The following is a 27,178-nucleotide window of genomic DNA, read 5'->3' as shown; positions in this document are numbered from 1 at the left end:
CCTAGATTAATGTGGTGTAGTCCATGTCGAGTTTTAGGAAGGAGAAGGAGAAGACAGAGGAAGTAACTGATATAGTTGACACTCTTGAACTCTGGATAGCAGAGAAGTAACAGGGAGACAGAGACTTGATGGTTAAAGTGGTATTGAAAGTCATGAGATTTATGAGTTGTCTCCTAGAGACATAGATGGAAAAGAGGAACGGTCCCAGGTCAGGGCCATGAAGGACACCGGTAGCGGGTGAAAGAAGTAGGTGATGTATAAGTGTTAGAAGATAAATGTTCCGTTTGTGAGGTATGAGGAGATCCACGAGAGGGCCAAGTCTGTAAGTCTGAGAGTGGTCATCAGTTAAGAAGGCTGAGGACAAGTTCAGGAACAGGAATATTTAGTAGTGTGGTCTGATGGTGTGTCTGGTGCTGATATTTACCGAAGACTTTGTGCACAGTAGACTTTTGTCATGAAGATGTTTCCAGGTGATTGCACCTCATCAGTGCAGAGTACTGGCTTAACTGGGTGAGAGGCCTGTCAGGATTTGAGGTACTCTTTATCCTTGGGGAGAGAGCGCCTTAATCGGTGTGAGGAGACTTATAGACCATCCATGCTCCTATGGAATTCTGGGAAGAAAGGGATGCATATGAGCTCTTAACAAGCTCTGTCTCTGCTTGATGCTGATATTTAAAGGGAACCTGTCATCAACTTTATGCTGACCTCACTGAGGACAGCATAAAATAGTGTAGGGCTGCAGCTAACGATTATTTGAATGATCAATTAGTTGTCGATAATTTCATCGATTAATCGGGAAAAAAACACCAAAATGATAATAAAAAAGGGGTTTATATGATTTTACTTGAAAAATTATGTTCAAAGGCCATATTAAAACAAATTGTGGATGGCACTGTTATGGAGGATCTGTGGATAGCACTGTTATGGAGGGGATCTGTGGATGGCACTGTTATGGAGGGGATCTGTGGATGGCACTGTTATGGGGGATCTGTGAATGGCAATGTTAAGGGGGATCTGTGGATGGCACTGTTATGGGGGATCTGTGGATGGCACTGTTATGGGGGATCTGTGGATTGCACTGTTATGGGGGATCTGTGGGTGGCACTGTTATGGGGGATCTGTGGATGACACTGCTATGGGGGATCTGTGGATGGCACTGTTATGGGGAGGGGGACCTGTGGATGACCATGCTATGGGGGGATTTATGGATGACACTATATAGCATCTTATGCTATATGTGTCATCCACAGATCTCCCCCATAGCAGTGCCATCCACAGATCCCCCTCCCCATAACAGTGCCATCCACAGATCCCCCTCTCATATCAGTGCCATCCACAGATCTCCTCCATAACAGTGCAATCCATAGATCCCCCTCCCCATAACAGTGCCATACACAGATCCCCTCCATAACAGTGCCATCCACAGATCCCCCTCCCCATAACAGTGCCATACACAGATCCCCTCCATAACAGTGCCATTCACAGATCCCTCTCCCCATAAAAGTGCCATCCACAGATCCCCTCCATAACAGTGCCATCCACAGATCCCCTCCAAAACAGTGCCATCCACAGATCCCCCTCCCCATAACAGTGCCATACACAGATCCCCTCCATAACAGTGCCATCCACAGATCCCCCTCCCCATAACAGTGCCATACACAGATTCCCTCCATAACAGTGCCATCCACAGATGCCCCTCCCCATAACAGCCCTGGCCCTGCCACTCACAGCAGTATTCCTTAACCGGCAGTAACTTTTACTTTAAATTACTGCATCTTTATTACCTTACAATGAAGCTCCAGTAACAGGCAGAGCGGGCGGCGGATTAACATCACTTACTCACGTGACACGCATGCCCCGCCCACTTTATGAATGAAGCAGGCAGAGTAGGCGCGTCACGTGAGTGAGTGACGTTACGCCGCCGCCCGCTCTGCCTGTTACTGGAGCTTTATTGTAAGATAATAAAGATGCAGTTATTTAAAGTTCAAGGACCCGTAGGTATAGCGCCTGACCCCCTGCTCCCCCCCCCCGCATAGCAACGAATCTGCCGATTATTCGATAACGTCGATTAATCGATGCAGCCCTAAAATAGTAACAGAAATGCTGATTTCAGCAGTGTGTCACTCTTGAGTTAAAAGTAAGCAGTTGCTGAGAACCAGCATCTTAATCATTGAAAAGAGTCAAATCTACCTGAGAAGAGTCATGGTTATCCATATTCTCCTGCTCTCCCGCCCATCTGCTGATGATTGGCAGTTCTCTCCTAGAGAGAAAGGGAGAAAACTAGGTAGAAGACGGACAGTCATCAGCAGATGGGCGGGAGAGCAGGAATCCATGACTAACCATGACTCTTCTCAGGTGGCCGGGACTCTTTTCCAGATCCAGTCTGCAATGATTCTGATGTTGGTTCGCGGCAACCACTTACTTTTAACTTATAAGGCTGAGTTCACACGAGCGTGACAGATTTGGTCCGGATGCGTTCAGGGTGCGTTCAGTTAAACTCGCACCATTTTGCAAGCAAGTTCAGTCAGTTTTGGCTGCAATTGCGTTTAGTTGTTCAGTTTTTTCCGCGCGGGTGCAATGCGTTTTGATGCGTTTTTCACGCGCGTGATAAAAAACTGAATGTTTACAAACAACATCTCCTAGCAACCATCAGTGAAAAACACATTGCATCCGCACTTGCTTGCAGATGCAATGCGTTATTAACGCAGCCCCATTCACTTCTATGGAGCCAGGGCTGCGTTAAAAACGCAGAATATAGAACATGCTGCGATTTTAAAGCATTGCAGAAGTGATGCATGAAAAAAAATGCTCATGTGCACAGCCCCATTGAAATGAATGGGTCAGGATTCAGTGCAGGTGCAATGCGTTCACCTACTGCATTGCACCCGCGCGGAAATCTCGCCCGTGTGAACTCAGCCTAAATGACAGACCGCTGAAATCAACTCACCTGTCTGTACTTTGTTCTGCCGTTAGTATGGGCACCATGAAGGTGATGACAGGTTCCCTTTAACTAAATGTAGTAAATTGTACAAGCCAATATGATTAAAAATAGCAAATGTACTATATGCTGACAGTGTTTTAATATTCTCTATATTTAATTTAGGTGTTCTACCACAGGCATTGAATTGTCAGCAGATCCTATCAAAATTCACTGGGTCTGCCAACAAAGATCTAATTCTAAGGGGCATAGGGGTGCCAAGGTGATAGTCACACCTGAGCCCTGGGGCCTAAGGGGGCCAATTGACCTTTCTGCCACATGAAAAGAACCAAGTATTAAAAATAACATATGGTGGGTGGGGGTTAGGGATCCTGTTACCTGTTTTGCATTGGCCCATTGGGGTCCAAGATGCACCTCTGTTTATATTTAGGGTCACCTTTTGTAAATGTATTGAACTTTCCTTTTATAGGATCCAGCCCAGGATCCGGTTCCTCCGGCCGCTGGCTTCCGCAGCCTCTTACCAGAAGGAATCATTCCTACCCCAGAGAGTTGCTGAATGGTGAGTGTAAGTAAAACTATTCTGTTCCTTCAAACATGTATATTAAGCCAAAAATAAAAGGAAATTAACAAGTTATTCAAAGAAAAGCTGAAAATTGTTCTAACAGGTATTATTGGATACACCGTATAAGCATATTATTGGAAATGGGATATTGTTACTTAACCCCTTAGGGACACAGCCTTTTTACACCTTAGGACCAGGCCATTTTTTGCAAATCTGACCAGTGTCACTTTAAGTGCTGATAACTTTAAAACGCTTTGACTTATCCAGGCCATTTTGAGATTGTTTTTTCGTCACATATTGTACTTCATGACACTGGTAAAATAAAGTAAAAAAAAATAATTTTTTTTGCATAAAAAAATGTCAAATTTACCAAAAATTGGGAAAAATTAGCAAATTTCAAAGTTTCAGTTTCTCTACTTCTGTAATACATAGTAATACCCCTAAAAATTGTGATGACTTTACATTCCCCATATGTCTACTTCATGTTTGAATTATTTTGGGAATGATATTTAATTTTTTGGGGATGTTACAAGGCTTAGAAGTTTAGAAGCAAATCTTGAAATTTTTCAGAAATTTACAAAAACCCAATTTTTAGGGACCACTACAGCTCTGAAGTCACTTTGCGAGGCTTACATAGAAACCACCCAAAAAAGACCCCATTCTATAAACTACACCCCTCAAGGTATTCAAAACTTTGTTAACCCTTTAGGTGTTGCACAAGAGTTATTGGCAAATGGGGATGAAATTTGAGTGGCCGTAAACTACTGTACGGCCACACTGCGGGGCGTAGAGTGAAAGGTGCGCCGTTTGGTTTTTGGAAGGCAGATTTTGCTGGACTGGTTTTTTGACACCATGTCCCTTTTGAAGCCCCCTGATGCACCCCTAGAGTAGAAACTCCATAAAAGTGACCCCATTTTAGAAACTACGGGATAGGGTGGCAGTTTTGTTGGTACAAGTTTAGGGTACATATGATTTTTGTTATTTACACCATTCATCTGACAGGTTAGATCATGTGGTAATTTTATAGAGCAGGTTGTCACGGACGCGGTGATACCCAATATGTATACAATTTTTTTTATTTATGTACGTTTTACACAATAATTTCATTTTTAAAACAAAAAAAATGTTTTAGTGTCTCCATAGTCTAAGACCATAGTTTTTTAAATTTTTGGGCGATTATCTTAAGTAGGGTCTCATTTTTTGTGGGATGAGATGACGGTTTGATTGGCACTATTTTGGGGTGCACATGACTTTTTGATTGCTTGCTATTACACTTTTTGTGACGGAAGATGACAAAAAATGGCTTTTTTAACACCGTTTTTATTTTTATTTTTTTACGGTGGTCATCTGAGGGGTTAGGTCATGTGATATTTTTATAGAGCCGGTCAATACGGACGCGGCGATACCTAATATGTATACTTTTTTTTATTTATGTAAGTTTTACACAATGATTTCATTTTTGAAACAAAAGAAATCATGTTTTAGTGTTTCCATAGTCTAAGAGCCATAACTTTTTCAGTTTTTGGGCGATTATCTTGGGTAGGGTATGATTTTTGCGGGATGAGATAACGGTTTGATTGTTACAATTTTGGCGTAGATGCGACTTTTTTGATCACTTTTATTACCTTTTTTGGGAAGTAAGGTGGGCAAAATTCCAATTTCATCATAGTTTTTAATTTTTTATTTTTATGGCGTTCACCGTTCGGGTAAAGTAACATTACCGTTTTATAGATCAGGTCGTTACGGACGCGGCGATACCAAACATGTGTAGGGAATTTTTTCATTTTTAATCAGTGATAAATGTGTTTTTTGATTTTACTTTATTTTCACTTTTTTCACTTTTTTTTTGACCCAGACCCACTTGGTTCTTGAAGATCCAGTGGGTCTGATGTCTGCATAATACAGTACAGTGCAATATATATTGTACTGTACTGTATTTTACATACACTTTGTCTGAACAGATCTATGCTTTCAGCACAGATCTGTTCAGAACCATGGACAGCAGGACGCCTGAGAAGGCGTCCTGTTGCCATGGGAACCTTCCCCGTCTGCTCAGTAGTTGCCAGAACTTCGCAGACGGGGAAGGACGGGGCTTGGGGGGCTGCCTGGAAGCTCTCTCCCTCTCCATTCGGGGGACTGCAAAGGCACAGCAGCCCCCCTGATGGGAGAGGGAGGGAGCTCCCTGAGCTGTTAACCTTTTCCATACAGCGGTCCGTACGGACCGCTGTATGGAAAGGGTTAAACGGCTGACATCGCATCACCGATGTCAGCCGTTTATACCAGGGTGCCAGCAATGTGCTGGCACCCTGGTATACCCACTAGACGCCAACGATTACGCAATGGGAGGCGGGCGGGGGATCGCGATCCCGCCTACCGCACCGCCCGCAACCCTCCCACTTCACCTCCCACCGTGCTCAAATAACTCAGGGGTGCAGGGGGGAGGGATACTGGAAACAATTTTTAATCCTAAAGTTTCTGATCCCCACGGTCAGGGACCGCGGGGATCAGAAACTGCAGAAATCGCAGCAAACCGCAGGTCTGAATTGACCTGCGGTTTGCCGAGATCGCCGACATGGGGGGGTCACGGGACCCCCCCACGCATTTAGCCTAGGTGCCTGCTCAATGATTTGAGCAGGCACCGGGTTCCGATCACTGCCAGCCGCACGGCAGTGATCGAAAATGCACAGGGCGTACATGTACGCCCTGTGTCCTTAAGTACCAGGGCACAAGGGCGTACCTGTACGCCCTGTGTCCTTAAGGGGTTAAAGGGGTTGTCAGAAATGATAAAAAAAATCTCAGACACCAGCTGCAATAGCCTAAAATAAAACTAGCATTGCCTCACGTTTTCTAGGCGCTCTCCATAAGAGCAAATAGGACCCCCTAAACACTGCTCTACAAAGTATACAGAGATATGTTCACATGCAGCAGGTTGGATGCAGATGATCAATCCTACAGTATGTGAATGGAACAGTTGCTGATATCTCTGCAATAAAGCTTATCTGCATATAGAGAGTGTCTATTTTCACAGCAAATAAAGACCTTATGGTGAAAATATGTATCTGTCGGTGACACAGAGAATCAGTATAAGGCCTCTTTCACACAACTGTTTTTTATACGGAACCATTCATTTCAATGGTTCCGCAAAAAAAAAACAACAATGTACTCCGTATGCATTCCGTATTTTTGTTTTTCCGTTCCGTTGAAAGATAGAACATGTCCTATTATTGGCCGCAAATCACGTTGCGTGGCTCTAATCAAGTCTATGGGTCTGCAAAAAAAACGGAACACATACGGAAATGCATCCGTATGTCTTCCGTATCCGTTCCGTTTTTGCGGAACCATCTATTAAAAATGTTATGCCCAGCCCAATTTCTTTCTATGTAATTACTGTATATGCCATACGGAAAAACTGAACGGGAACGGAAACACAACTGAAACAAAAAACGGAACAACGGATCCGTGAAAAACGGACTGCTAAACACTGAAAAAGACATATGGTCGTGTGAAGGAGGTCTAATATCTATATCATGTTCTGTTGAATAATACATCATCTTCTGCAATGCACCACAATAGGCCAATCTAAAGACTTGAAGTATTACGACACAAGAATACCCAGTATCAATGAATATGTACAAATATAATAAAACAATACATAGACTGAAGAGAGGTCCATGTTTAATGTGTCCATGTCCCCTTTGCCCATTTACACTTTGCTGATATAACATTCCTTCTTATTGGTAAAGGCCTTCCACTGGATTTTTAAACATGGTCCATAAAGCTACCAGAACATTGGTGAGGACCGCCACTCATATTAGACAATTGACGCCTGTATTGTAGTTCATTCTTCAGTTCATATCAGGTCAGGGCTGTGTGTTGACCAGTCCAGTCATCCACCCCAAACGTCTTCATGGACCTCTTCTTGTGTACTAGGGCATTCTCATGTGAATACAGAAAAGTGCTTACCCAAACTGCTGTGAAAATGTTGGAAGCATAGAATAATATTGAATGTCAGTTTATGCCATAGTAGAGAAGGGGTTGTCCTAGCTCACCGTTTCCACATCAAGAAGGGACTGAGTGTCAGTCCTAGGTGGCTAGGCTTACGGAAACAGCCGAGCTAGCTGACACTCCGCTGTTTCTGTAACTCCCATTGTAGTGAATTTTACTGATTGCATAGCTCCCATTCACTACACTACAGAAACTGCAGAGTGCTGGCTGTTTCCATACGCCTGGCCACCTGGGGACGGCGCTCAGTCCCATCTCGCTATTGAAACGGCAAGGTGAGACAACCCCTTTAAGGTGTTATGCAGATAGCTGTGTCCAATTTTCGGTCCGCAAATAACGTGTCTGTAATAAATGGATGGCTTCCTTGTGCATTATTCCTTTTTCTCACTCCCATCAATAGAAAGTGCTATTCTCATCCATGAATATGGACAGAAACAGGATCTGTGTTGACATTTTCAGATTGGACACATTGATCCATAAAAATAAAAAATATATATGTGTGCCTGGGCCCATAACAATGACCAGATCAGTGTGGATCAGTGAAAAAAAATGGATAGTATTAAAATGTTTGCACTGTTTAACTTGCACTGTTTCACACTGTATAGCAGCTGCAGAAAGCTTCACTGTGATAAATCCATTAGAATGACCATCTGATGGCTCTTTCCCTATCTCCTTGACCTCTGCTGAATGCCCTGTAAGATGGGTTATGTCCAAATGAACTTTAATCTGAACATAAATCATCAGAATGACACAACAAATCTTTCCATTATACGTTTTCTATGTGGATGCCACAACAGTTTTTTTTCCCTACAAATGCTGATGCAAAATACTGACCAGATTCTGACTGTGTGAAAGTAGTCTAGGAAAGAGTTTAAGAGTTCATAGTGGTGTTGGAGAGGCTGGACTTATGGGTTTATCACAGAAAAGCTTTCTGCAGCTACTCTATAATGTGAAACATGGGAGCTGTAGAAGACAAACTGTGCAAAAGTTTTCCTAAAAACCTTTTTCAAACCTGTTTATTAACCCCAAATATATGTAAGGTAATAGTAAAACAAAATGGCTCCAAAGGTGTCCATAGCTTTAAAAGGAGTTGTCCTGTCATATATAGATGATCTATCGTCAGGATAGGTCATCAATAGCTGATGGACGGGGGTCCCACACCTGGCACCCCCACCAATCAGCTGTTTGAAGCGGAGCTTCCTCTTCATTACATTCTATGTCGTCTCGGAAGTGCAGTGTAATGACAAGTATGCCGCCACTCCACAAGAGACTACGCGTAGTGTAATGAGCAGGAAGTGGCGCTCGCATGGAGCACTGCCTGCTCTTCAAACAGCTGATGATAGGTCATCAATATATATGGCAGGACAATCCCTTTACGATTTTTGACATTGGAACTAAGGAAACCAGTTTTATGCCAGAAAAGCTGCACCAGACCATTAGTAGTCCTTCATTAACCTTTGCTTCTGTCCATCATCATGTCATATGGCGGGGCATGAGTCATCAGTACATAAATATTAGCTGTGCCTTCAGGGTTTGTTCCGTCTTGCTGCCACTGCTGTCAGGCAGCAAAGAGTGAGGGAATAAAGGGCCTTCAGGTGACAGCTCCTGTGTTCTTCATGGTCAACCAGAGCATACATCACATAGAAAAACTCCTGCCTGATTATTGATTTGGGAAATCTATATGCATCTCATTTCCTGGGCCATTGTGGCTTGGCAGGCACATCTTGGCAGCTGATTGGGAGAATAGTTATTATAAAAATCCTTCAATTTAGGATCGGTCATCAATGTCAGATTGGCAGGTGTCACTACACAGTGAACAGAGCTGTGGAGTTACGGTGCTTGGCTCTGGAACCAAAGTTTATGAAAGTTATCTGATTATAGGGGGTGCCAGAAGTCAGACCCCGCCGACACTTTTCTCTAACTTTATACCACCTATTGGTTAGACACAGTGGATTCTTTTAAAACTAGATGCACCAAATTGTACTAAATGTACGACAGCGACTAGGTGCACTCACATTAGTAAATGTGGCCCATTATGTGTGGACGGTTTCTAACCGCTTTCATAACTTCTCTCAGATTCAGAAGATGAAGAGCCACCAGACCTCGAGTCAGAGTCTGGAGACGTTCCAAGTGGTTCAGAAAGCGGCCCCAGTAGCATGCTGTTAGAAAGCCAAGATTTAAGAACACAGATCATACAGCTGCTTACAGAGCTGGAAGAAACGCGGGATCTGGCACTAAAACATGAAGACAGCTTTTTGGAGATGCAAGGTAAATCTCATAAACATTTTGAGTAATTGAGTACTCCACCATAGGGTTGTTTCGATACCATAAAAAAGTATTGAGATACTCGATACCACGCAAAAAAAATAAAAACACAAAACAAAGCTGCGTGCATTCCGCATTTTATGGAACGTCTGACCCATAATAGAACAGTCCGATCCTTTTTTGGGGGGGGAAAGGCAAGGTGACTTAAAAAAGTTTTTATTTTACAGTGCTCACCGCATAGGACATTTTTTAAAATATTTTAATAGTTTGAACTTTTCAGAAAATTCTCGGTCACTTGGTTATAGAAGGCGGAGACTGCCCTTGTTCTCCCTGGGGCGTCTGCTTCTTCCATGCTGTAGCGCTGTCCAATCGCAGCGCAGGAGCTCACAGCCTGGGAGTTTTTTTTCTCCCAGGCTGTGAGCTCTGCGCTGCCATTGGTCAGCGCTACAGCCTGGAAGAAGGAGACGCCCAGGAGAACAAGGGCAGTCTCCGCCCAGTATAACCAAGTCCCCGAAGATACCGAAGGACATAGCGGGTGAACGGAGCGGTGCCCAGGGATAATAGTAAGTGCAGTGAGATCCCTGGGTGCCGCTGTACATATCATGATATTTCGTTCAGAATTTTTTGCCAGATGAAAGGTCCAATTACTTTCAATGGTGGCGCAGTGCGCCCGCCCCTCTCCTCATTGTTGGCAGAAGCGGCACAGGGGCGAGGGAGAGACTGCTTCCTTCTCCCCTGTGCTGCTGAGGAGAACAATGAGCGCGCTGAGAGCTATATAGCGAAGCCTAGTATCAAAAAAAGGCAAATCCTGGTATCGAGGTCGATACCAGGCAAAAGTGTCGATAGGGTATCGAAAATTCGATACCCAAAACAACCCTACTCCACCATTACATTATGTAACATTCAAATTTCACCTCAACAATTCTGAATTCTTTTTCTCGTTTTTTGGAGTAAACTTTTACGGCTCCATTCCTACTTTTCCCATTGGCAGCACGTGCAACCCCCTTTAGAAGCACATCTGTCCCCTTCTGGCAGCTCAGCTCTGCTCCATAGGCACCACACCTCTGGCAGGGCAGCCCTCTAGGTACACATCTATAGCAGCACACCCATCCTTCTGCATGCTTATACTAATATAAGGAAGATGTATTGAACTGATTTTCTATTAGTGCTGCTGTTATTTCCCTTATTTCAGGTATCTTGGAGGAAGAACGACTGGCAAGTGCTCAACAAGCTGAGATTTTTACCAAGCAAATTCAGAGGCTGCAAGGTTGGCTGTACAGTGACACAAATGTAAAAAAGTGTGACCGTTTCTGTGTAATATCATCCTGGTGGAGAGGAGAATTCCAGGCGATTAGCTCCCATATGAGAAATATCCCTTCCATAGGACACACATAAAAAGGAAGGCCAACCACCATAACTGATCATCTGCACCATGGATAATGTCTTAGCACCTGCTTCGTTAATAATCTTACAACCTATAAGACATCGAACTCTACAGAACACAACACACCTCGTTCATCAATTCTTGCTAATGACCCTGTACCTAAAGGGAACCATTTCGGCCACTTTGGAAGTAAAATCCCTTAACCCCAGCATCCTTTAATAACCACTGGGATTCAAGACCTCTAGAGCTAAGCTCCTCCAATGAGGTACCCAAAAGAGGAGTAATCTGACCCAGTTCCATGACCCCAGCATCCCAAAACACATTGGTAGTTATTGAGCAGAGTGCTCATGAAGGGATTAACCTTCACATTCACGTGATTGTAAAAAATTCACAATCACGCAACTGTAAAGAAAAAAAAAAAGAAAGGATGTTAAAAACAGTAAAATGGACAGTTTTTAATGGCCATTTTTTTAATGGATGTTTTTTATGGCCCCTTTCATTTAAATGAGGGCCAGTGGACACAATAGGACATGTCCTATTGTTTGACAGCATGTTATCGAGGGCCATGTGAATAGAACCATAATCTCCAGTGATTCGGAAAACACATGTCACACGGCCATTTTTCAATTTCATATGAATATATTCTTAGAAGACCATAGCTGTTGGTATAAACCCCTTTACTAACCTAGATCACCAGGGAACCCAAGATAACCAGTGATATTGCCATTAACCCCATAAAGGGAATCTGTCAGCAGCGACTTCCCTATCAAGCTGTTTTCATAGACACATAGCTGTGGCCCTGTCTTTCTTTGTTGATACTAGACGCTTTTCTTGAGTTATGATACTTTTTCTTAATATGCAAATTAGGCCTTTGGCACAATGAGGGTGTCATCATTGGTTTAGTTGCACCCAAATGCTACTGTTTTCTGTGGTCCTCCGTGGCTGCTTTCTTACTGCCTGGCCCTGTCAATCAAAGCAGCAAGGGAGGAGCTGGCCACTTAAAGGAGCAGAGCTTAAAGGGACACTGACAGGCCGTTAGAGCATATAAAGTGACATATATTCTTCTATTGGTCTTAATATGCTTAATTAAACTATACCATTATCACCCCTCGCTGCCTCTCCTTTACTTATAAAAAGTGTTTTTATCAATATGCAAATTACCTTACTTTGTGCCCAAGGGACTGTCCCTTATTCAGTTCTGTGCCCAGCCGCGCCCCAACTGCCATCTCCTGGTACCGCCCAGCTTATTAGTATTCACTGCACTGGGCGGCTTTTTTTTTCTCCCGATGCGGCGAAATCCTGTGCATTCCCAGTACTATCTTCCTGGCATCAGCTTCATCTTGTCTCTCCGTGCCTGCACCGGATAAGGTCCCCGCTACCCTCCAGCTCCAGTAGAAGATAGTACTGGGCATGCGCAGGATTTCGCCGCGTCAGGAGAAAAAAAAAGACGCCCAGTGCAGTGAACACTAATGAGCTGGGCGGCACTAGGAGACGGCAGTTGGGGCTCGTTTGGGCACAGAACTGAATGAGGGACAGCCCCTTGGGCACAAAGTAAGGTAATTAGCATATTGATAAAAACAGCGAGGGGAGATAATGGTATAAGTTTAATTAAGCATATTAAGACCAATAAAAGAATATATGTCACTTGATATGCTCTAACGGTCTGTCAGTGTCCCTTTAAGTCAAAGGGAGCAATGGTGGCGCTCTCATTGTACACAAGGTCTAATTTGCATATTAAGAGTGTCTTAATCAGCTATGTTTCTAATGCAAACAGTATGATACCAATTAACCATAAGGGATAGAAAAAAAATGTCTTAGAGTAGCTCCAAGCTACCAGGGATATTATTATTGCACTCTAATGCCAGAGAAATATTTAGCCTATGTATTGTGCCCCATTCACAGTAGGTCCATGTATTTTCTTTTGAGTTATGCCTCTGAATAACATGTTTTTGTCACCTCCCTGAAGCTCAGCTGCGCTCCGTGCAGGAAGAAGTGGACAGCTTGGAGCAGGAGAAGGAGTGTGAGCTGCTGGAGGTGTCCCAGGAGTTACGATGTGCACAGGAGGAGATCATGTCTCTGCGGCAGGCTGCAGAAGAAGCAGCGGCCGAGAGGGAGAGTGACATTGCCTCCTTGCAGGAGGAGATGTGCAGGCTGCGAGCCGAGCTGCAGGAACTGCAGGAGACCAGACAGGAGTATGAGATGGAGATAACCACTCTTAGAGCAGAGATCAGCATGAAAAGCTGTAGCAGCCATGCAGGTCAGGAGCCTGCAACCCTGCAGGGTAAGCACTTTCCTCCATCGTAATGGACACACTACATACTCTCTGGCTGGAATAGGTTTTTACATCTTACTAGTGCTGCAGGGGAAGCACTTTCCTCCATTGTAATGTACACACTGAATGCATCCTAATGCAACTTTAGAGCAGACAAAGAACAAGAAGAATGCCATAAAATACCATATCCCACTGGACTATGTAAGTCTGAAGGACATTTGCACATTAAAGACATTTATACATGGATGCACATGGACCACTTACATAGGTCAGATCCTGCAACACGGATGTTATATTTGGGTGAAGTCACTATATACCGTAATTATTGGTAATCTACAAGGCAGGGGCAGCTCTACCATATGTTGGACCTGTACAACTGCCCAGTAGCTGGAGGGTGGGGAACACCTTAAAAGCAGTATACTACTGTAGTATGAATTCCATAGCTCACAATTATTAGAGATAAGAGCAGTGCTTTATGATATACTATGACATTGTAGAGCAAGAGGCCCATATGCTGCTCTTGCACAGGGGTCCTCTGCTCTTGGTGTCGCTCTGCTACAAGGCTGTACATAAAGGGTTATTTAATCTTGACATTTAGGCTTGGCTTCCTTATGGAGGCCATGACGCAACTTTGATGTGTGGCAGATATTCCACCCACAGCAGCCAATCGCATTGGTCGCCATGGGAGGTTGGGGCTTTGGCCACATTCGGCAGCTGCATCGCGGTCACTACGCGGAAACCCATCCATATGGAATGTATCTAACGTAAAAGATCCAAAGGTGCAGGTTTCACCTATTGGACCTGCACCTATCTTGCTAACCACATCTTTTACCTGGAGTGGAGAAGTGGACAAGCGTGTGCAGCTTTCTCTATTTACTTCTATGGGAGTTTTGAAAATAGCCAAGCATGCTCCTGTGGGCAGGGGCATACACAGATCTCATAGGGGCCCATTGCAAAACTTAATATGGGCCACCCTGCCCTACCTAGTTTCCCAGTACGCTTAAGTCAGTCCCTCCCATACAATACATAATGCAAAGTGCAACGCCCCAGATTTATGATGAATAAATATATATATGTATTTTTTTTAATATGCAGACAAAATTGTAATAGAAAAAGTCACTCTTGGCCTCAGAGGTGCCTCTGGCACTATGGAGTTATGAGTATCATACTTCTCAAAGTATTTACACCAGGCATAAATACATTGATTAAACTTCTGCTTCCAGTCTATTACAAAGCTGGCTGCCTGCACTAGGGGGAGCTTAGTTCATAGGAATTTATGCAGTTACCATTGACTAAAATGGAAGCTGTAACCATATGTTTGCACTGACCTTCCCCTAGTAGTGGTTGGATGACAATGCAGTGTTTTACATCAGAAAGAGGAGAAGGAATTTGGCGCCGAGCACTCCCCTGAGGCCCGTAGTAGCATTATGGTCTGCGTCCATTGAAGGTACTCCACTACCTGTGGATACGCCATAAATCTCCAATTGGGATTAACCCGTTTTTGAGTTTAGAAAATCAATTTCCAAATAGACTTTAAAAGGCTATCTACACCTTTGGTGGCATTATTATTGCATTGTATTCATTTTGAGCTAAAAATTATTTTTTAATTGGTCTTTATTAAAAATATTGAGCTGTTTTCCCTGCACAGCTTTGAGTTTATCTAGTAGATGATTCTGAATTTTCTCTCTGCTCCGTCAGGCAGGGAGCAGATGGGCTTTTTATTTAGAATCTCTGACCTTATTAACATTCATTATAGCTCAATTCTTATCTTACCGATTAGAATGTGGCTTAAATAAGTGTTAATAACCTTTTAGTAATTTAGAGATAAGGGTGGCCAGCACAAAGAAAAAGTACCATTCACCCAGCTAGAAAACCAATTTACCCTTTGTGACCAAACGGCTCAATATTTTTAATAAAGACCAATTAAAATAATCATTTTTATCCCAAAATTTGTAAAATGCACTCATAAGCTCATAAATTGCCCCCTGAAGGTGTACATAGCCTTTAAGGGAATTCCAAGTTAATAGAGGAACTGTTTAATGCTCCATTCCCCTTCAGTGGTGCTGTAGGGACATAAAGCACTTACTGCGCTGGGTTCCCCAGAGATTGCAGCTGATCACTAGCTGCGAGTAGCAGTTTAATGTCAGGGGACCCTTTTAGCCGGAAAAAAAATAATGTGTTTTTTCCCTTCCCACAGAGCAACATTTAGGCTAACAAGGCGTTCAGCTCAAAATGTACTGCAAGCTCGTTCAATTACATTTTCCCTCTTCCAAATGCAGCCATAGTGACCAGTAGCACTACATGCAGTCTTCTGTGCTGCATCGGCTCTCAAGTTTCCTTTCATGTTTCCCTGTGACAGGAGAGCTGCAGTTCCTGCGAGACCAGTGTCAGCACCTCCAGATGGAACGTAGTATTCTGCAAGAGAGCAACAGTCAGCTGAAAAGTCATCTTCTGCTCCTGGGTGAAGAAAGGTATGGCTTTCTGTATTGTATTCATATTACTTGCTGCTTCTGCTTGCCAGTATATGGTGTGGACAGCAGCAGTGAAATTAAAAGCATGTCGCGTTATAACAGGTATCCATAAGGATTCTTGAGATAAGCTATGCTGCTTCCCTTCAACCTGTAATCTGCAAATATACTACATGAATCTGCAAATCCCACATGTTTCCAGAGAACCGTTATACAGTAGTCTGAATTTATTACGCATCATTCTTTACTTGCTGATGTCATTTTCTGGACATTTGCGCTGTCCTATCACTCTGTATGTAACCGTAGAGATGTATAAAATGTTGCATGCAACCTGTACTTTCTGCAGGGCCAAACCAAAAATAATGATTAATCGGGGGTCGTTACATGCCTTTCTTGCACACATGACTGCTGAGGCCAGTGATTGATGCAGTGGTCATGTGAGTGTGAATGCCAGGTCATCACCTCTGATCTGATGGGGACCAAATACCTATTGTCAGTTTACTGCTGCTGTGAGGGAAGATGTTGTCTGAAGGGTAATCCTCACTGCCATAGAGAAAGGATAACCGTATGAATTATGTCTTACTCTCTTGATAGGAGTAGATAAAGATGCCCACAGAAGAGCATTGGACTTTTCAATTGAGTCACTAATTTATCTGTTCACATAGCCGTATTCAGGCTTGTTTGCGGGACAAGTTGTACTTTCTAATGGCACCATTTAATATTACATACAATGTGGCAGGAAGCTGGATTTTTTTTTTATGGGTTTCATTTTTATGGCTTTCACATTTCTCAGCTCTGTCACAATTGACCATGGCATCTGAGGGGCTAAATGTCTGCAATCGGAGTTGTCACCGATTGCAGACATAGTGTCTGCTGTTTAAAACAAAAAATAGAAAAACTGCAGCACTCCTTCAATTCAAAGCATCATGGTGGTTTATTCAAGGAGCATCAATACAAAGCGATGTTTCGACTCCATCTGAGTCTTTCTCTTTCTTGCGAAAGACTCAGATAGAGTCGAAATGTCGCTTTGTATTGATGCTATTTGAATAAACCATCACGATACTTTGAATTGAAGGAGTGCTGCAGTTTTTCTATTTTTTGTTATTATCTGGGACCAGAGGCCAGGGTCCGACACTGCATGCACCCATCTCCCTGGAGGATTATCATCTTATGGACAAAACCTATTGAGGTATGCGTTGTGCTGCGCTCCAGCTATGGTGCCTGCTCCCCTTGCAAGCGGGCACCATTTTTAAGCTCCAGACTTGCACAGTACATGTAGGGAATAAGGTTGGTAGAGGCCCTTGGGCAAAAGTTTGTTGGGTGCCACTATGTAAATTCTAGGACTCCACCTAACTCCTTATGGAGCCACATACAGGAGAGTTTGCTGCACATGTGCATGGTCCTCTCCGCTGCCCTCTATGGGAGTTATGGAGAGAGAAGTCTATGACTCCCACATGCTCGTGTGACCACCTCTCTACTTCTTTAAGCTGGATAGGCTGAGAGATGAGGATCCCAGCATTGAGCAATGTATACAGTAGCCATAAAAATAGTGACTGGGGCATAACTGGAAAATGCCTGTAGAGACAGTAGGAGTTTTCTGACATGCTGCAGGCCGAGATTCAAAAGTTTCATTCATACTCAAGCTTTCATGCAAGTAATGGAGAACGTTTACATTTTTATCCATGAATGATCAGGTTTGAGATCCTACGTCATTTTGCTCATTTACATTGGACAGATAGAAATGCTTGTCACCTTTCACATGTGACTGATATGTGTGTAATAAGAGGACTGTCAGAGAAAAGGCCACACCAATGTGTCAGTTTCTTTATTATTTTGTAATATTTATAAGGTCTTATTACGTCTTGTAACAGTGATAGTTAAGTATTAGCTAAGAAGACTTTCAGGCTTTTTATTCTCTCTGATTATGTGAGAGGAGATAATTAGGATCATTTATTACAACGATTAGGAGAGAGAATTGTGAGTAGTATTTGTTTCAATGAAAAGAGCAGAATTATTGGAATTAGGTCCAAATTAGAACCAAATGCTTCCATTATTATGGTATATGTAGAAGAATGATTTTTTACATTGTCATACATGGGATTTCAAGCTGATTCTTGCTGTTCATAGTGACCATTGAATTCACATCAGAGCTTTCTCCTTCCCATCATAAATCATGTCTTTCCCTTAGGCCCCTTTCTCCGTGCGGGTGCGATGCGTGCGGTGAACGTATTGCACCCGCACTGAATCCTGACCCATTCATTTCTATGGGGCTGTGTACATGAGCGGTGATTTTCACGCATAACTTGTGCGTTGAGTGAAAATCGCAGCATGCTCTATATTGTCCGATTTTCACGCGACGCAGGCCCCATAGAAGTGAATGGGAAGCGTGAAAATTGCATAGCATCCGCAAGCAAGTACGGATGCGGTGCGATTTTCACGCACGGTTGCTAGGAGACGATCGGGATGGAGACCCGATCATTATTATTTTCCCTTATAACATGGTTATACAGAATGCATAGTAAAACAGCGCTAGAGGGGTTAAAAAAATAAAATAAAATAATTTAACTCACCTTAGTCCACTTGATCACGAAGCCGGCATCTCCTTGTGTCTCCTCTGCGCTGAACAGGACCTGGGGTGAGCTGCTGCATTAAATACAGGTTAAGGACCTTTGATGACGTCACTCCGGTCATCACATGGTCTTTTACCATGGTGAATCACCATGGTAAAAGATCATGTGACGTACCATGTGATGACCGGAGTGACGTCATCAAAGGTCCTTAACCTCTATTTAATGCAGCAGCTCACCCCAGGTTCTGTTCATCAGCAGAGGAGACACAAGGAGATGCCGGGCTTCGCGATCAAGTGGACTAAGGTGAGTTAAATTATTATTATTTTTTTTAACCCCTCTACCGCTGTTTTACTATGCATTCTGTATTCAGAATGCTATTATTTTCCCTTATAACCATGTTATAAGGGAAAATAATACAATCTTCAGAACATTAATCCCAAGCCCGAACATCTGTGAAGAAGTTCGGGTTTGGGTACCAAACATGCGCGATTTTTCTCACGCGAGTGCAACCCATGACAATGTTTTGCACTCGCGCAGAAAAAACGTCGCATTTTCCCGCAACGCACCCGCCTCTTATCCGGAAAAAAACTGACGCCCGTGTGAAAGAGGCCTTAGGCTGGTTTCACACGGGCGTGACGGATTTGATCCGGATGCGTTCAGGGTGCGTTCAGTGAAAATGCTGTGATTTTGGCACTAAAACAAGTCAGTTTTGTCTGCGATTGCGTTTAGTTGTTCAGTTTTTTCCGCGCGGGTGCAATGCGTTTTGATGCGTTTTTCACGCGCGTGATAAAAAACTGAAGGTTTACAAACAACGTCTCTTAGCAACCATCAGTGAAAAACGCATCGCACCCGCACTTGCTTGCGGATACAATGCGTTTTTCACGCAGCACCATTCACTTCTATGGGGCCTGTCCTGCGTTACAAACGCAGAATATAGAACATGCTGCGATTTCAAAGCATTGCAGAAGTGATGCGTGAAAAAATGAATGGTGCCGGATTCAGTGTGGGTGCTATGCGTTCACGTCACGCATGGCACCCGCGCTGGAAATCACGCTCGTGTGAAAGAGACCTTAGGGTCCTATTCACACGTCCGCAAAATGGGTCCGCATCTGTTCTGCAATTTTGCGGAACAGGTGTGGACTCATTCATTTTCAATGGGGTCGGAATGTGCTGTCCGCATCCACATTTGCAGATCCGCACTTCCGTTCTGCAAAAAAATAGAACATGCTTTATTCTTGTCCGCAATTGCGGACAAGAAAAGGCATTTTCTATGAGAGTGCAGGCGATGTGCGGTCCGCGTAATGCAGAACGCACATTTCTGGTGTCCGTATTTTGCGGATCCGCAAAACACATATGGACGGGTGAATGGACCCTTAGGGCTCTTTTTACACAGGCCTATTATCAGGAACAAATATGGGAACACTCATTCTTGATAATTGACCCGTGTAAAGGTGCTGCTAATCACCCAACAAATCAGCTTGTTTTTAGAGTAATTGCATTTATCATGCAGCACCAAAAATCCTATGTAAACAGGAAGTACAGCCGATAATATGCAAATTAACGGGGGGGGCAAACAGTCGTAATAACGATCGTTCGTCCGCCTTTTATTTTGCATCTGGCCTGATCTACTTGTATATTGTCGATTGGCACTTGTTATTGGCCCAACATCGGCTTGTTTAATAGGACCCTTACCTTGCACCATATCATATGTTATGTACCTATCTCATTTCATAGTCCATCTCCAGTGACAAACATTTCACACCACCGTGGAGCCACTAAGTGGCTAGAACAATCATGAGTTATGAAGAAAGAGTAGTCAAGTAACAACCCAGGTTTGTGCTGTTACCTGGAGCAGGAGACTCTCTGGAATCCAGTGCAGACATTTGGGCCTCCTTTAGCAGTAGATCCCAGGTGTGACACCTACCTCTACCCTCGGCAAGATCAGGAGTATTTAGTGGCGGAACTACCACTGTAGTAACCATAATGACTGCTAGAGGGCACACAGCTGCCAGTACACACATACACATGCACAGTGATGATTACTGTTTGTGTACTGGCAGGACTGGCCCATAATGGATGACAGAGACAGGCCCAGCTGCTGTATCTGTCATCCATGAGGGCCCGGCCTCATTCCCCATCATGCTCTCCCCATCAGGCATGATGCAGTGACATCATAATGCCTGTAGGGCTCAGTAGAAGAGTACACAAGCCAAGAATCATTCCCGGGCCTGTCCTCTGCCTGTGCACTCTCCTACTTAGCTCAACAGGCATGATGACATCACTGCATCATGCCTGCTGGGGAGAGGGGGATGTAATCAGTTCATCGGGGGAACAGGGCTAGGTATATTGTTTATTTTATTTTATTCCATTAACACTACAGGGGCCACTACTGTTGTAAAGGGACACTAAGAGGGTAGCACTACTGTAAGGGTACAATAAGGGCAATAAGGGGGCATAACTAATGTAAAGGGGCACTAAGGGGGCATAACTACTATATGGGGGCACTAAGAGGGAATTCTACTGTGATTAGGAACTAAGGGGAATTTTACTGTGTGGGGACACAAAGGAGGCATGACTACAGTGTGGGGGCACAAAGGAGGCATGACTACAGTGTGGGGGCACTAAGGTGACATGACTACTGTGTGTGGGGGCACCAAGGGAGCCTTACTATTGTGTGGGGGCACACAGTTATCATGCTACTCTGAAGGGAGAATTACGGGAGCTGTAGGGGGAATAACTGCTGTGTGGGAAGGGTCCAGGCGGCATACTGTTAGGTAAACTCTTGACTCCTCCTCCTGCCAAGCAGAAGACTAGCCACAAAGTTGTTGAGGGTGGAGGTGAGGGGCCTGTTCAAAAATTTGCTCTGGGTCCGAGCCATTTCTAGTTACACCAATGGGAATATCCCATTTGCTAACATGATCTTCCAGCCCAATAGCTTTCTGATGTAAATATAGTAATATACAAAGCCTGTCTCATTACAAATGAGGAACTTATTGATTGTTGTGATATTGCAACAATTAATGGAAAAGGCTAATTGAGTTGTGCTGTACCTCCATATCATGTGCTATAAACAGTCCAATAATATTAACATAGAAGCATGTTAAGTCTTTACTATCTCTAAAGATAAATGCTGATCAATCTGTGATACTATGCAGGGTGGGTAACACCAGTCATGGGGATGGCACAGAAGAGTCCAATCAAGACCACGGAGAAGAGAGTGATAGCCTGACTGAGAATAAGATCCCACAGTATGACGCAGAAAACATCATGGCTCAGAGTGAAGATATTGAGCCTAAGAGAGAACATAAAGGGACCCGTGACGAGGACAGGAGCAGACTGCACGTCCAGCTTCAGAGTGCAGAAGAGAAGGTGCAGAAAGCCCAGAGTGAGGTCAGCATGGCCATTTCATGTCATTTTTGACAACTACTAAATACACAAAACCTACTTACAGCAATTTTTGAAAAATATTTGCCATTATTGGTGCTAGTTATTGGTTGTAATGCTAATTTATTAATACAAATAATCCTATTGCATTAGTAAAAATCCTTACAAAAAATAATGGACCAATGATATTGATGACTAGGGATGAGGGAACTTGTGTTTTCAAGTTCAGGGTACAAGTTTCGGGTTATCTAAGAATTCCGTTATGGATTCTGCAGCCACGGATCATACGTCATGGTCCGTGGTAGCGGAATTCATAAAGGAATTCTTAGATAACCCGAACCTTGTACGCTGAACACTATTGATGACCTATGGCCAGGATAGGTCATCAATATCAGATTGCTGGGGGTCCGACTCCTGGCACCCTCACCGATTAGCTCTTACCTGCAGCTGTCGAAACTGCCACTGAGAATTGAGTTGAAAGCACAGCTCCATATAAAGTGTAGTGGCCGTGTCGGGTTACTACAGCTCAGCTCCCATTCACTCCACTCTCAGTGGTATTTCTGGCACAGGCGGTTGCAAGTAACAGCTGATCATTGGGGCTGTTGGGTGATGGACCCCCACAATCTGTGGATAGGCCAACAGTATCGTGAGCCTGGAAATTTCCTTTAAAATACTGTATATGTCTAGAAGAATAGTGATGAAATCTAATAAAAGATTGCTGCATACAATGATTTTCCTCCCCATGCAAATATCAGTGTTCGGTATCGTGCAGTATCGGCTCTTAAGTGTTTCTGTGTTTCTGATAAAGCTGTTTGACATTAGTATAGCTGCCTTTTCAGACTATTTTCCCTAGAGTCTTAAATGACCAATCTGTCTAGTAAGTAGCTCTTTATGAGCGGGGGAAGCAGTATTGCATAACTAGGATGGTGACGCTGGGTGACAGCAGAACAGATTGCTGAAGGAATGATACTTTAATTTTAAAAATAAATATTCTTTAGCCCCTTCCACAAATGGATGATATTGTACATCCATTTAAGCAGTTTGGGGACTAGTTGTGAATAGATTTGAAGAGATATCAGAATAGTTTAAGTTTGGTTTTTTAGCCTTGATGTGAAGAGACTGGTAGGTAAGGACAGTGCTAGTGATAGATGCATCTAATCCTAATGGTTATGATAGACTTAAAGGGAGCCTTTCATGTTGAACATGGTGAATGTGTTGTAGGCAACATGTTACGGCCGAATGAGCTGAGCAGACCGATATATAGTTTTAAGGGAAAAGATTCAGTAAAACTCCTGATCATTGTGGGCTTTGAAGACAAGGAGACGGTCCTAACCGTGACTGCCAGCCCTACCTCTATGACTGTGTATACAGCTATGGCTGTCAATCACTGATAGGACCGTCTCCTTGACCTCAAAGCTCAGAATGAGCAGGAATTTAGGTCTGGAAGAGACAATTAGATCTGGGTACCTTCTGCATACTATTGATATAGGTGACCAAATGGAGAGATGAATTTGTCCGAGGAGGAAGTGTAAATTGGGAAAAGGAATGAACCTAGAGGTACAACAAGAGTGAGAATTATATGAGAGATTCAGGAGTCATTGGAAGAGATCTTGAAGAAGATATAGGAAGTCATCAATGTGAACAGTGTCCTCCAGAGGTGAGATCATGAAAAATCCAAAGAACCAAAAGGGTCGTTGGTTACTTTTATTGGTGCTTTTTCAGTATAATAAGCAGGGTGAAAACCAAACTGATGAGTGTCAAGGAGGGAGTCGGATGTGATCTGCAAATATTACTATATTACTATATTTTATATCTTTTATCCATTTTTGATCACTCACCTTGTGGACTAATAAACTTTTTTCTCACTCTTCCAGTGCGCCTGTCTCCTCTCTGAAATTGAGGAACTGCAACAACGTCACCTTCTCAGCCAGGAGGAGCAGGAGAAGTTACAGGAGGAGCTGAGGTTGTGTAGAGAGGAAATCCATAGGCTGAAGGAGAGTGGTTTACAGGTAACAATAATAATTCTTTTTCTACAATAGCCTGTAATATGAGTGTTGCTTGTCATTGCATGGGTCTTTTTGGTGGTTGAACCTTTAATTATGAAATTAGAAAAATTTACTTTATTTTGAAAAGCAAAATCTACAGAGGTGACCATGCTGGCTCCACACTGTTATGAGACCAGCGTCTTGACCTTCTATATGCCTCACAACTGTCCCAGATCCATTAGGCCAGTCCAGTCCACTTCTCTCCCAGGAATGCTGCTGCATGTCCCAATTTGCATCCTCAGAAGGCAGATGGTGAAGCAGGAAACCATCAGAGTCCTACTCCACCCTGTACCCTATAAGTACTGCTGCAGGCAGACACAATGCAGTGACATCATTGCACCTGGTGCACTGAGCCACAGACAGCAGAATCCAGGGGAAGCATTGATGACTGGTGTAATTCATTTGTTATGGGAACAGGGCTAGGTGAGTACTACTTTAAAATTTTTAATGAAACTACTAGGGTATTAAGAAATTACTGTGTGTGTGGACCATTACTAGGGGCACTATTTCTTTGTGGAGGACTCTAAGCGGGTATATGTGAGGGGTGTGCGGATTTGCTCTGGTAGACAGGCTAGCGGACGCAGAACAAGAGGCAACCACAAAGACTTTAACTTAAACAGTTCAGTGTTTTATTCACATATAGGGAAAAACAAAAAGTAACGGTTTGCAGTCTTGGTGTTTGTTCACACCATAAAAAGTCCACAGAACAAAAGCCTTCACCTGGTCAGCAGTTTCCACCCGCAGTCCACAGCAGGCTTTAGGGCCTGTTTCCCAGCAGGCGTCTCTCAGCCCTTTAGCACAGCACAAGTTCTCAGTTCCAAAACACACAGAGACTGACAGCGCTCCACTGTCAGATGGAAGATAATCCACACCCAGCTGAGACTGCTGGCTGGGTTTTATATAGGCCAATAAAGACCCAGCCTGGAGCGTGGGGAGAAGCCACCCACCCAGCACTTTGGCTACTCCCAGTAAGAGCCGGCCCGGATCAGCTTTACAGCCACTCTAACAGCAAACAGTCAACCAGCACTAGCTGCCACTGACACTTAAAACTACCGTCTCTTACCTCACCGAGACCATGAATCTCGGTGACACATACATTCCATCAATGACGGCCCCTTGCGCCTTCCTACAGGGGGTATAAGGGGACATCACTATTGTGAGGGAACACTAATAGGGGTTTACTACAATGTGCAGGGCACTTCATGGGCACTAAAGGGGCATTACTACTGTGAGGGGACAACCTTGATTTGTGGGAATCCAGTAAGGAAACATCACTGCTTGCTGGCACTAAAGGGGGATAACTACTTTTAGGGGGCATTTAAGGGTCATTCTTACTGTGGGTGGCAATAAGGGGGTATCATTACACCAAAGAGGCATCCTTATTGTGTGGGAACACTTTTACTGTGTGCCACACAAATAGGACACTATCAAAGTGTGAGGGGCACAAAGGGAGACTATGTAGGGAAACTTGGCCCTGTCAATCAAACAGTTGTGGGAGGTGCTGAGAGTAGCTAATTTTTTACCAAATAAGATAAGTCTGTACTCAAAGATGTGAACGCATACTGGTAAGCAAACAGTGGTGCAAAGGAAAACTGGCTTAGTTTCCCTTAGTGACCAATAAGATTCCATCTTTCATTTTTCAGAGCTCTGATAGGTTGATAGGATCAATCTGATAGGTTGCTATGGGCAACCAAACCAGTTTTCCTTTGCACCAGTTTTGATAAATCTCCCCTAGTATGTTTATTAGACCAGCAGTGAGCACTAGAAAGCGTTAGGATTCAGTTAAGGATCATTTCACACATCCACAGTGTTTTGCGGATCCGCAAAACACTGGGCCGGTACCCCAATAGAAATGCCTATTCTTGTCCGCAGCTGCAGACAAGAATAGGACTTTGTGTGCTGTCCGCATCTTTTCCGTCCTCATTGAAAAAGAATGGGTCCGCACCCGTTCCTCATAATTGTGGAACGGATCCGGACCCAAAGTGCGGACGTCTGAATGGACCCTTATACTGTTATTTCAGGTGACAGTCTTCCTTTAAGGCCTCCTGCACACGAATGTGTGCGCCCCGTGGTCGTGCTGCAGCCCGTAAAATGTGGGCCGCAATGCATGAACACCGTCCGTGGGGCAGCCGCAGCAGATCGTTGACCCATTCACCTTAATGGGTCCGCGATCCGGCCGTTCCGCAAAAACGTTCCGGAGCGGAAGTATGGGACGAAACCCCACGCAAGCACTCTGTAGTGCTTCCGTAGGATTCCGTTACGCACCATTCCGCATCTCCGGATTTGCAGACCCATTGAAATTAATGTGTCCGCATCCGTGATGCGGAATGCACATGGAACGCATATGTATTGCGGATCCGCAATATGGCCATGGGACACCTATGGTCATGTGCAGGAGGCCTAACCCCCTTCCCGACATGTGACTTTATAGTGTGTCACATGTAGGGTCTTTAAATATGGCGCCGGGTGCCTGCTGTTTTAAACAGCAGACACCTGGGGCTTATGTATGTGGTCGACGATAATGTAGATCGCATACATTAAACTGCTCAGATGCCATGGTCAAATGTGACCACAGCATCTTGGAGTGTAAAAACCCAGAAGCTTGCGGATCCGACGCTGACGCACACAAGTTCCCATTGAGACACTGCCTGTGGCAGGGCTCCATAGGAATATAGTGTAATTCTCATAGATCACAGTGCTAATGCATTAGGGTCTATGAGAGAAGCAGTTTGATGATTGCCTATTCAAGTTCCCTAGGGGAAATATTAAAAGGTGTAAAGAATGTTTCTTAAAAATCTAAAACAAATGGGACATGGGGGAGATTTATCAAGACAGGTGCTTTCTGCACTGTCGGAGGATGCACCACATTTATGACGGAGTGCAGGACTCAATAATAAATTAGGTGCATCCTCCGGCAGTCTGTGCGCCTAAACAGAAATCTGTCACAGCGCAGAGCTGGCGTAATTGAAGATAAATTTGTCTTAGCTGTTGGCCATGCCCCTTTTCTGCTCTTGCCACGCCCTTTTGGAAAATTGCGGAGGGTGTTATAAAAAGGCAATTTTTTTTTTTCAGTTGAGTTTAAAAATCACAAACACACAGCTTGTGACTTTTTAAAGCCACTTTTCAGGCACAAGGAAAATAATAAATCTCCCCCAATGTTCTAAAGCCTCAGAGTGGCCTAAGTCATGGCATGCATTGCAACTTTATTGAGATGACATAGTTCGTGCGTGGCTATAAAATAAATCAGTAGAAAAATACGAACCTTAAAGGGGTTGCCCGAGTTATTTT

At 43.8% G+C, this 27,178-nt stretch overlaps 1 protein-coding gene across 3 annotated transcripts in view; it reads left to right on the top strand.

Moving 5' to 3' along the window:
- Positions 1–27,178, top strand: part of CCDC136 (coiled-coil domain containing 136) — a 47,416-nt gene that overhangs the window by 5,300 nt on the left and 14,938 nt on the right. For 2 of the 3 annotated variants that reach the window (XM_044283429.1, XM_044283427.1), the window contains exons 2-8: positions 3,408–3,503; positions 9,579–9,770; positions 10,960–11,034; positions 13,118–13,432; positions 15,783–15,894; positions 21,617–21,851; positions 23,720–23,854. In XM_044283429.1, coding sequence (XP_044139364.1) covers positions 3,408–3,503; positions 9,579–9,770; positions 10,960–11,034; positions 13,118–13,432; positions 15,783–15,894; positions 21,617–21,851; positions 23,720–23,854 — 1,160 coding nt within the window. The remainder of the gene's footprint in view (positions 1–3,407; positions 3,504–9,578; positions 9,771–10,959; positions 11,035–13,117; positions 13,433–15,782; positions 15,895–21,616; positions 21,852–23,719; positions 23,855–27,178) is intronic. The other variant, XM_044283428.1, reaches the window with a different exon arrangement.

The sequence above is a fragment of the Bufo gargarizans genome, chromosome 2 (genome assembly GCF_014858855.1).
Source record: "Bufo gargarizans isolate SCDJY-AF-19 chromosome 2, ASM1485885v1, whole genome shotgun sequence".
Taxonomy (NCBI): Eukaryota; Metazoa; Chordata; class Amphibia; order Anura; family Bufonidae; genus Bufo; species Bufo gargarizans.
This window is presented reverse-complemented; position numbering and strand designations above follow the sequence as displayed.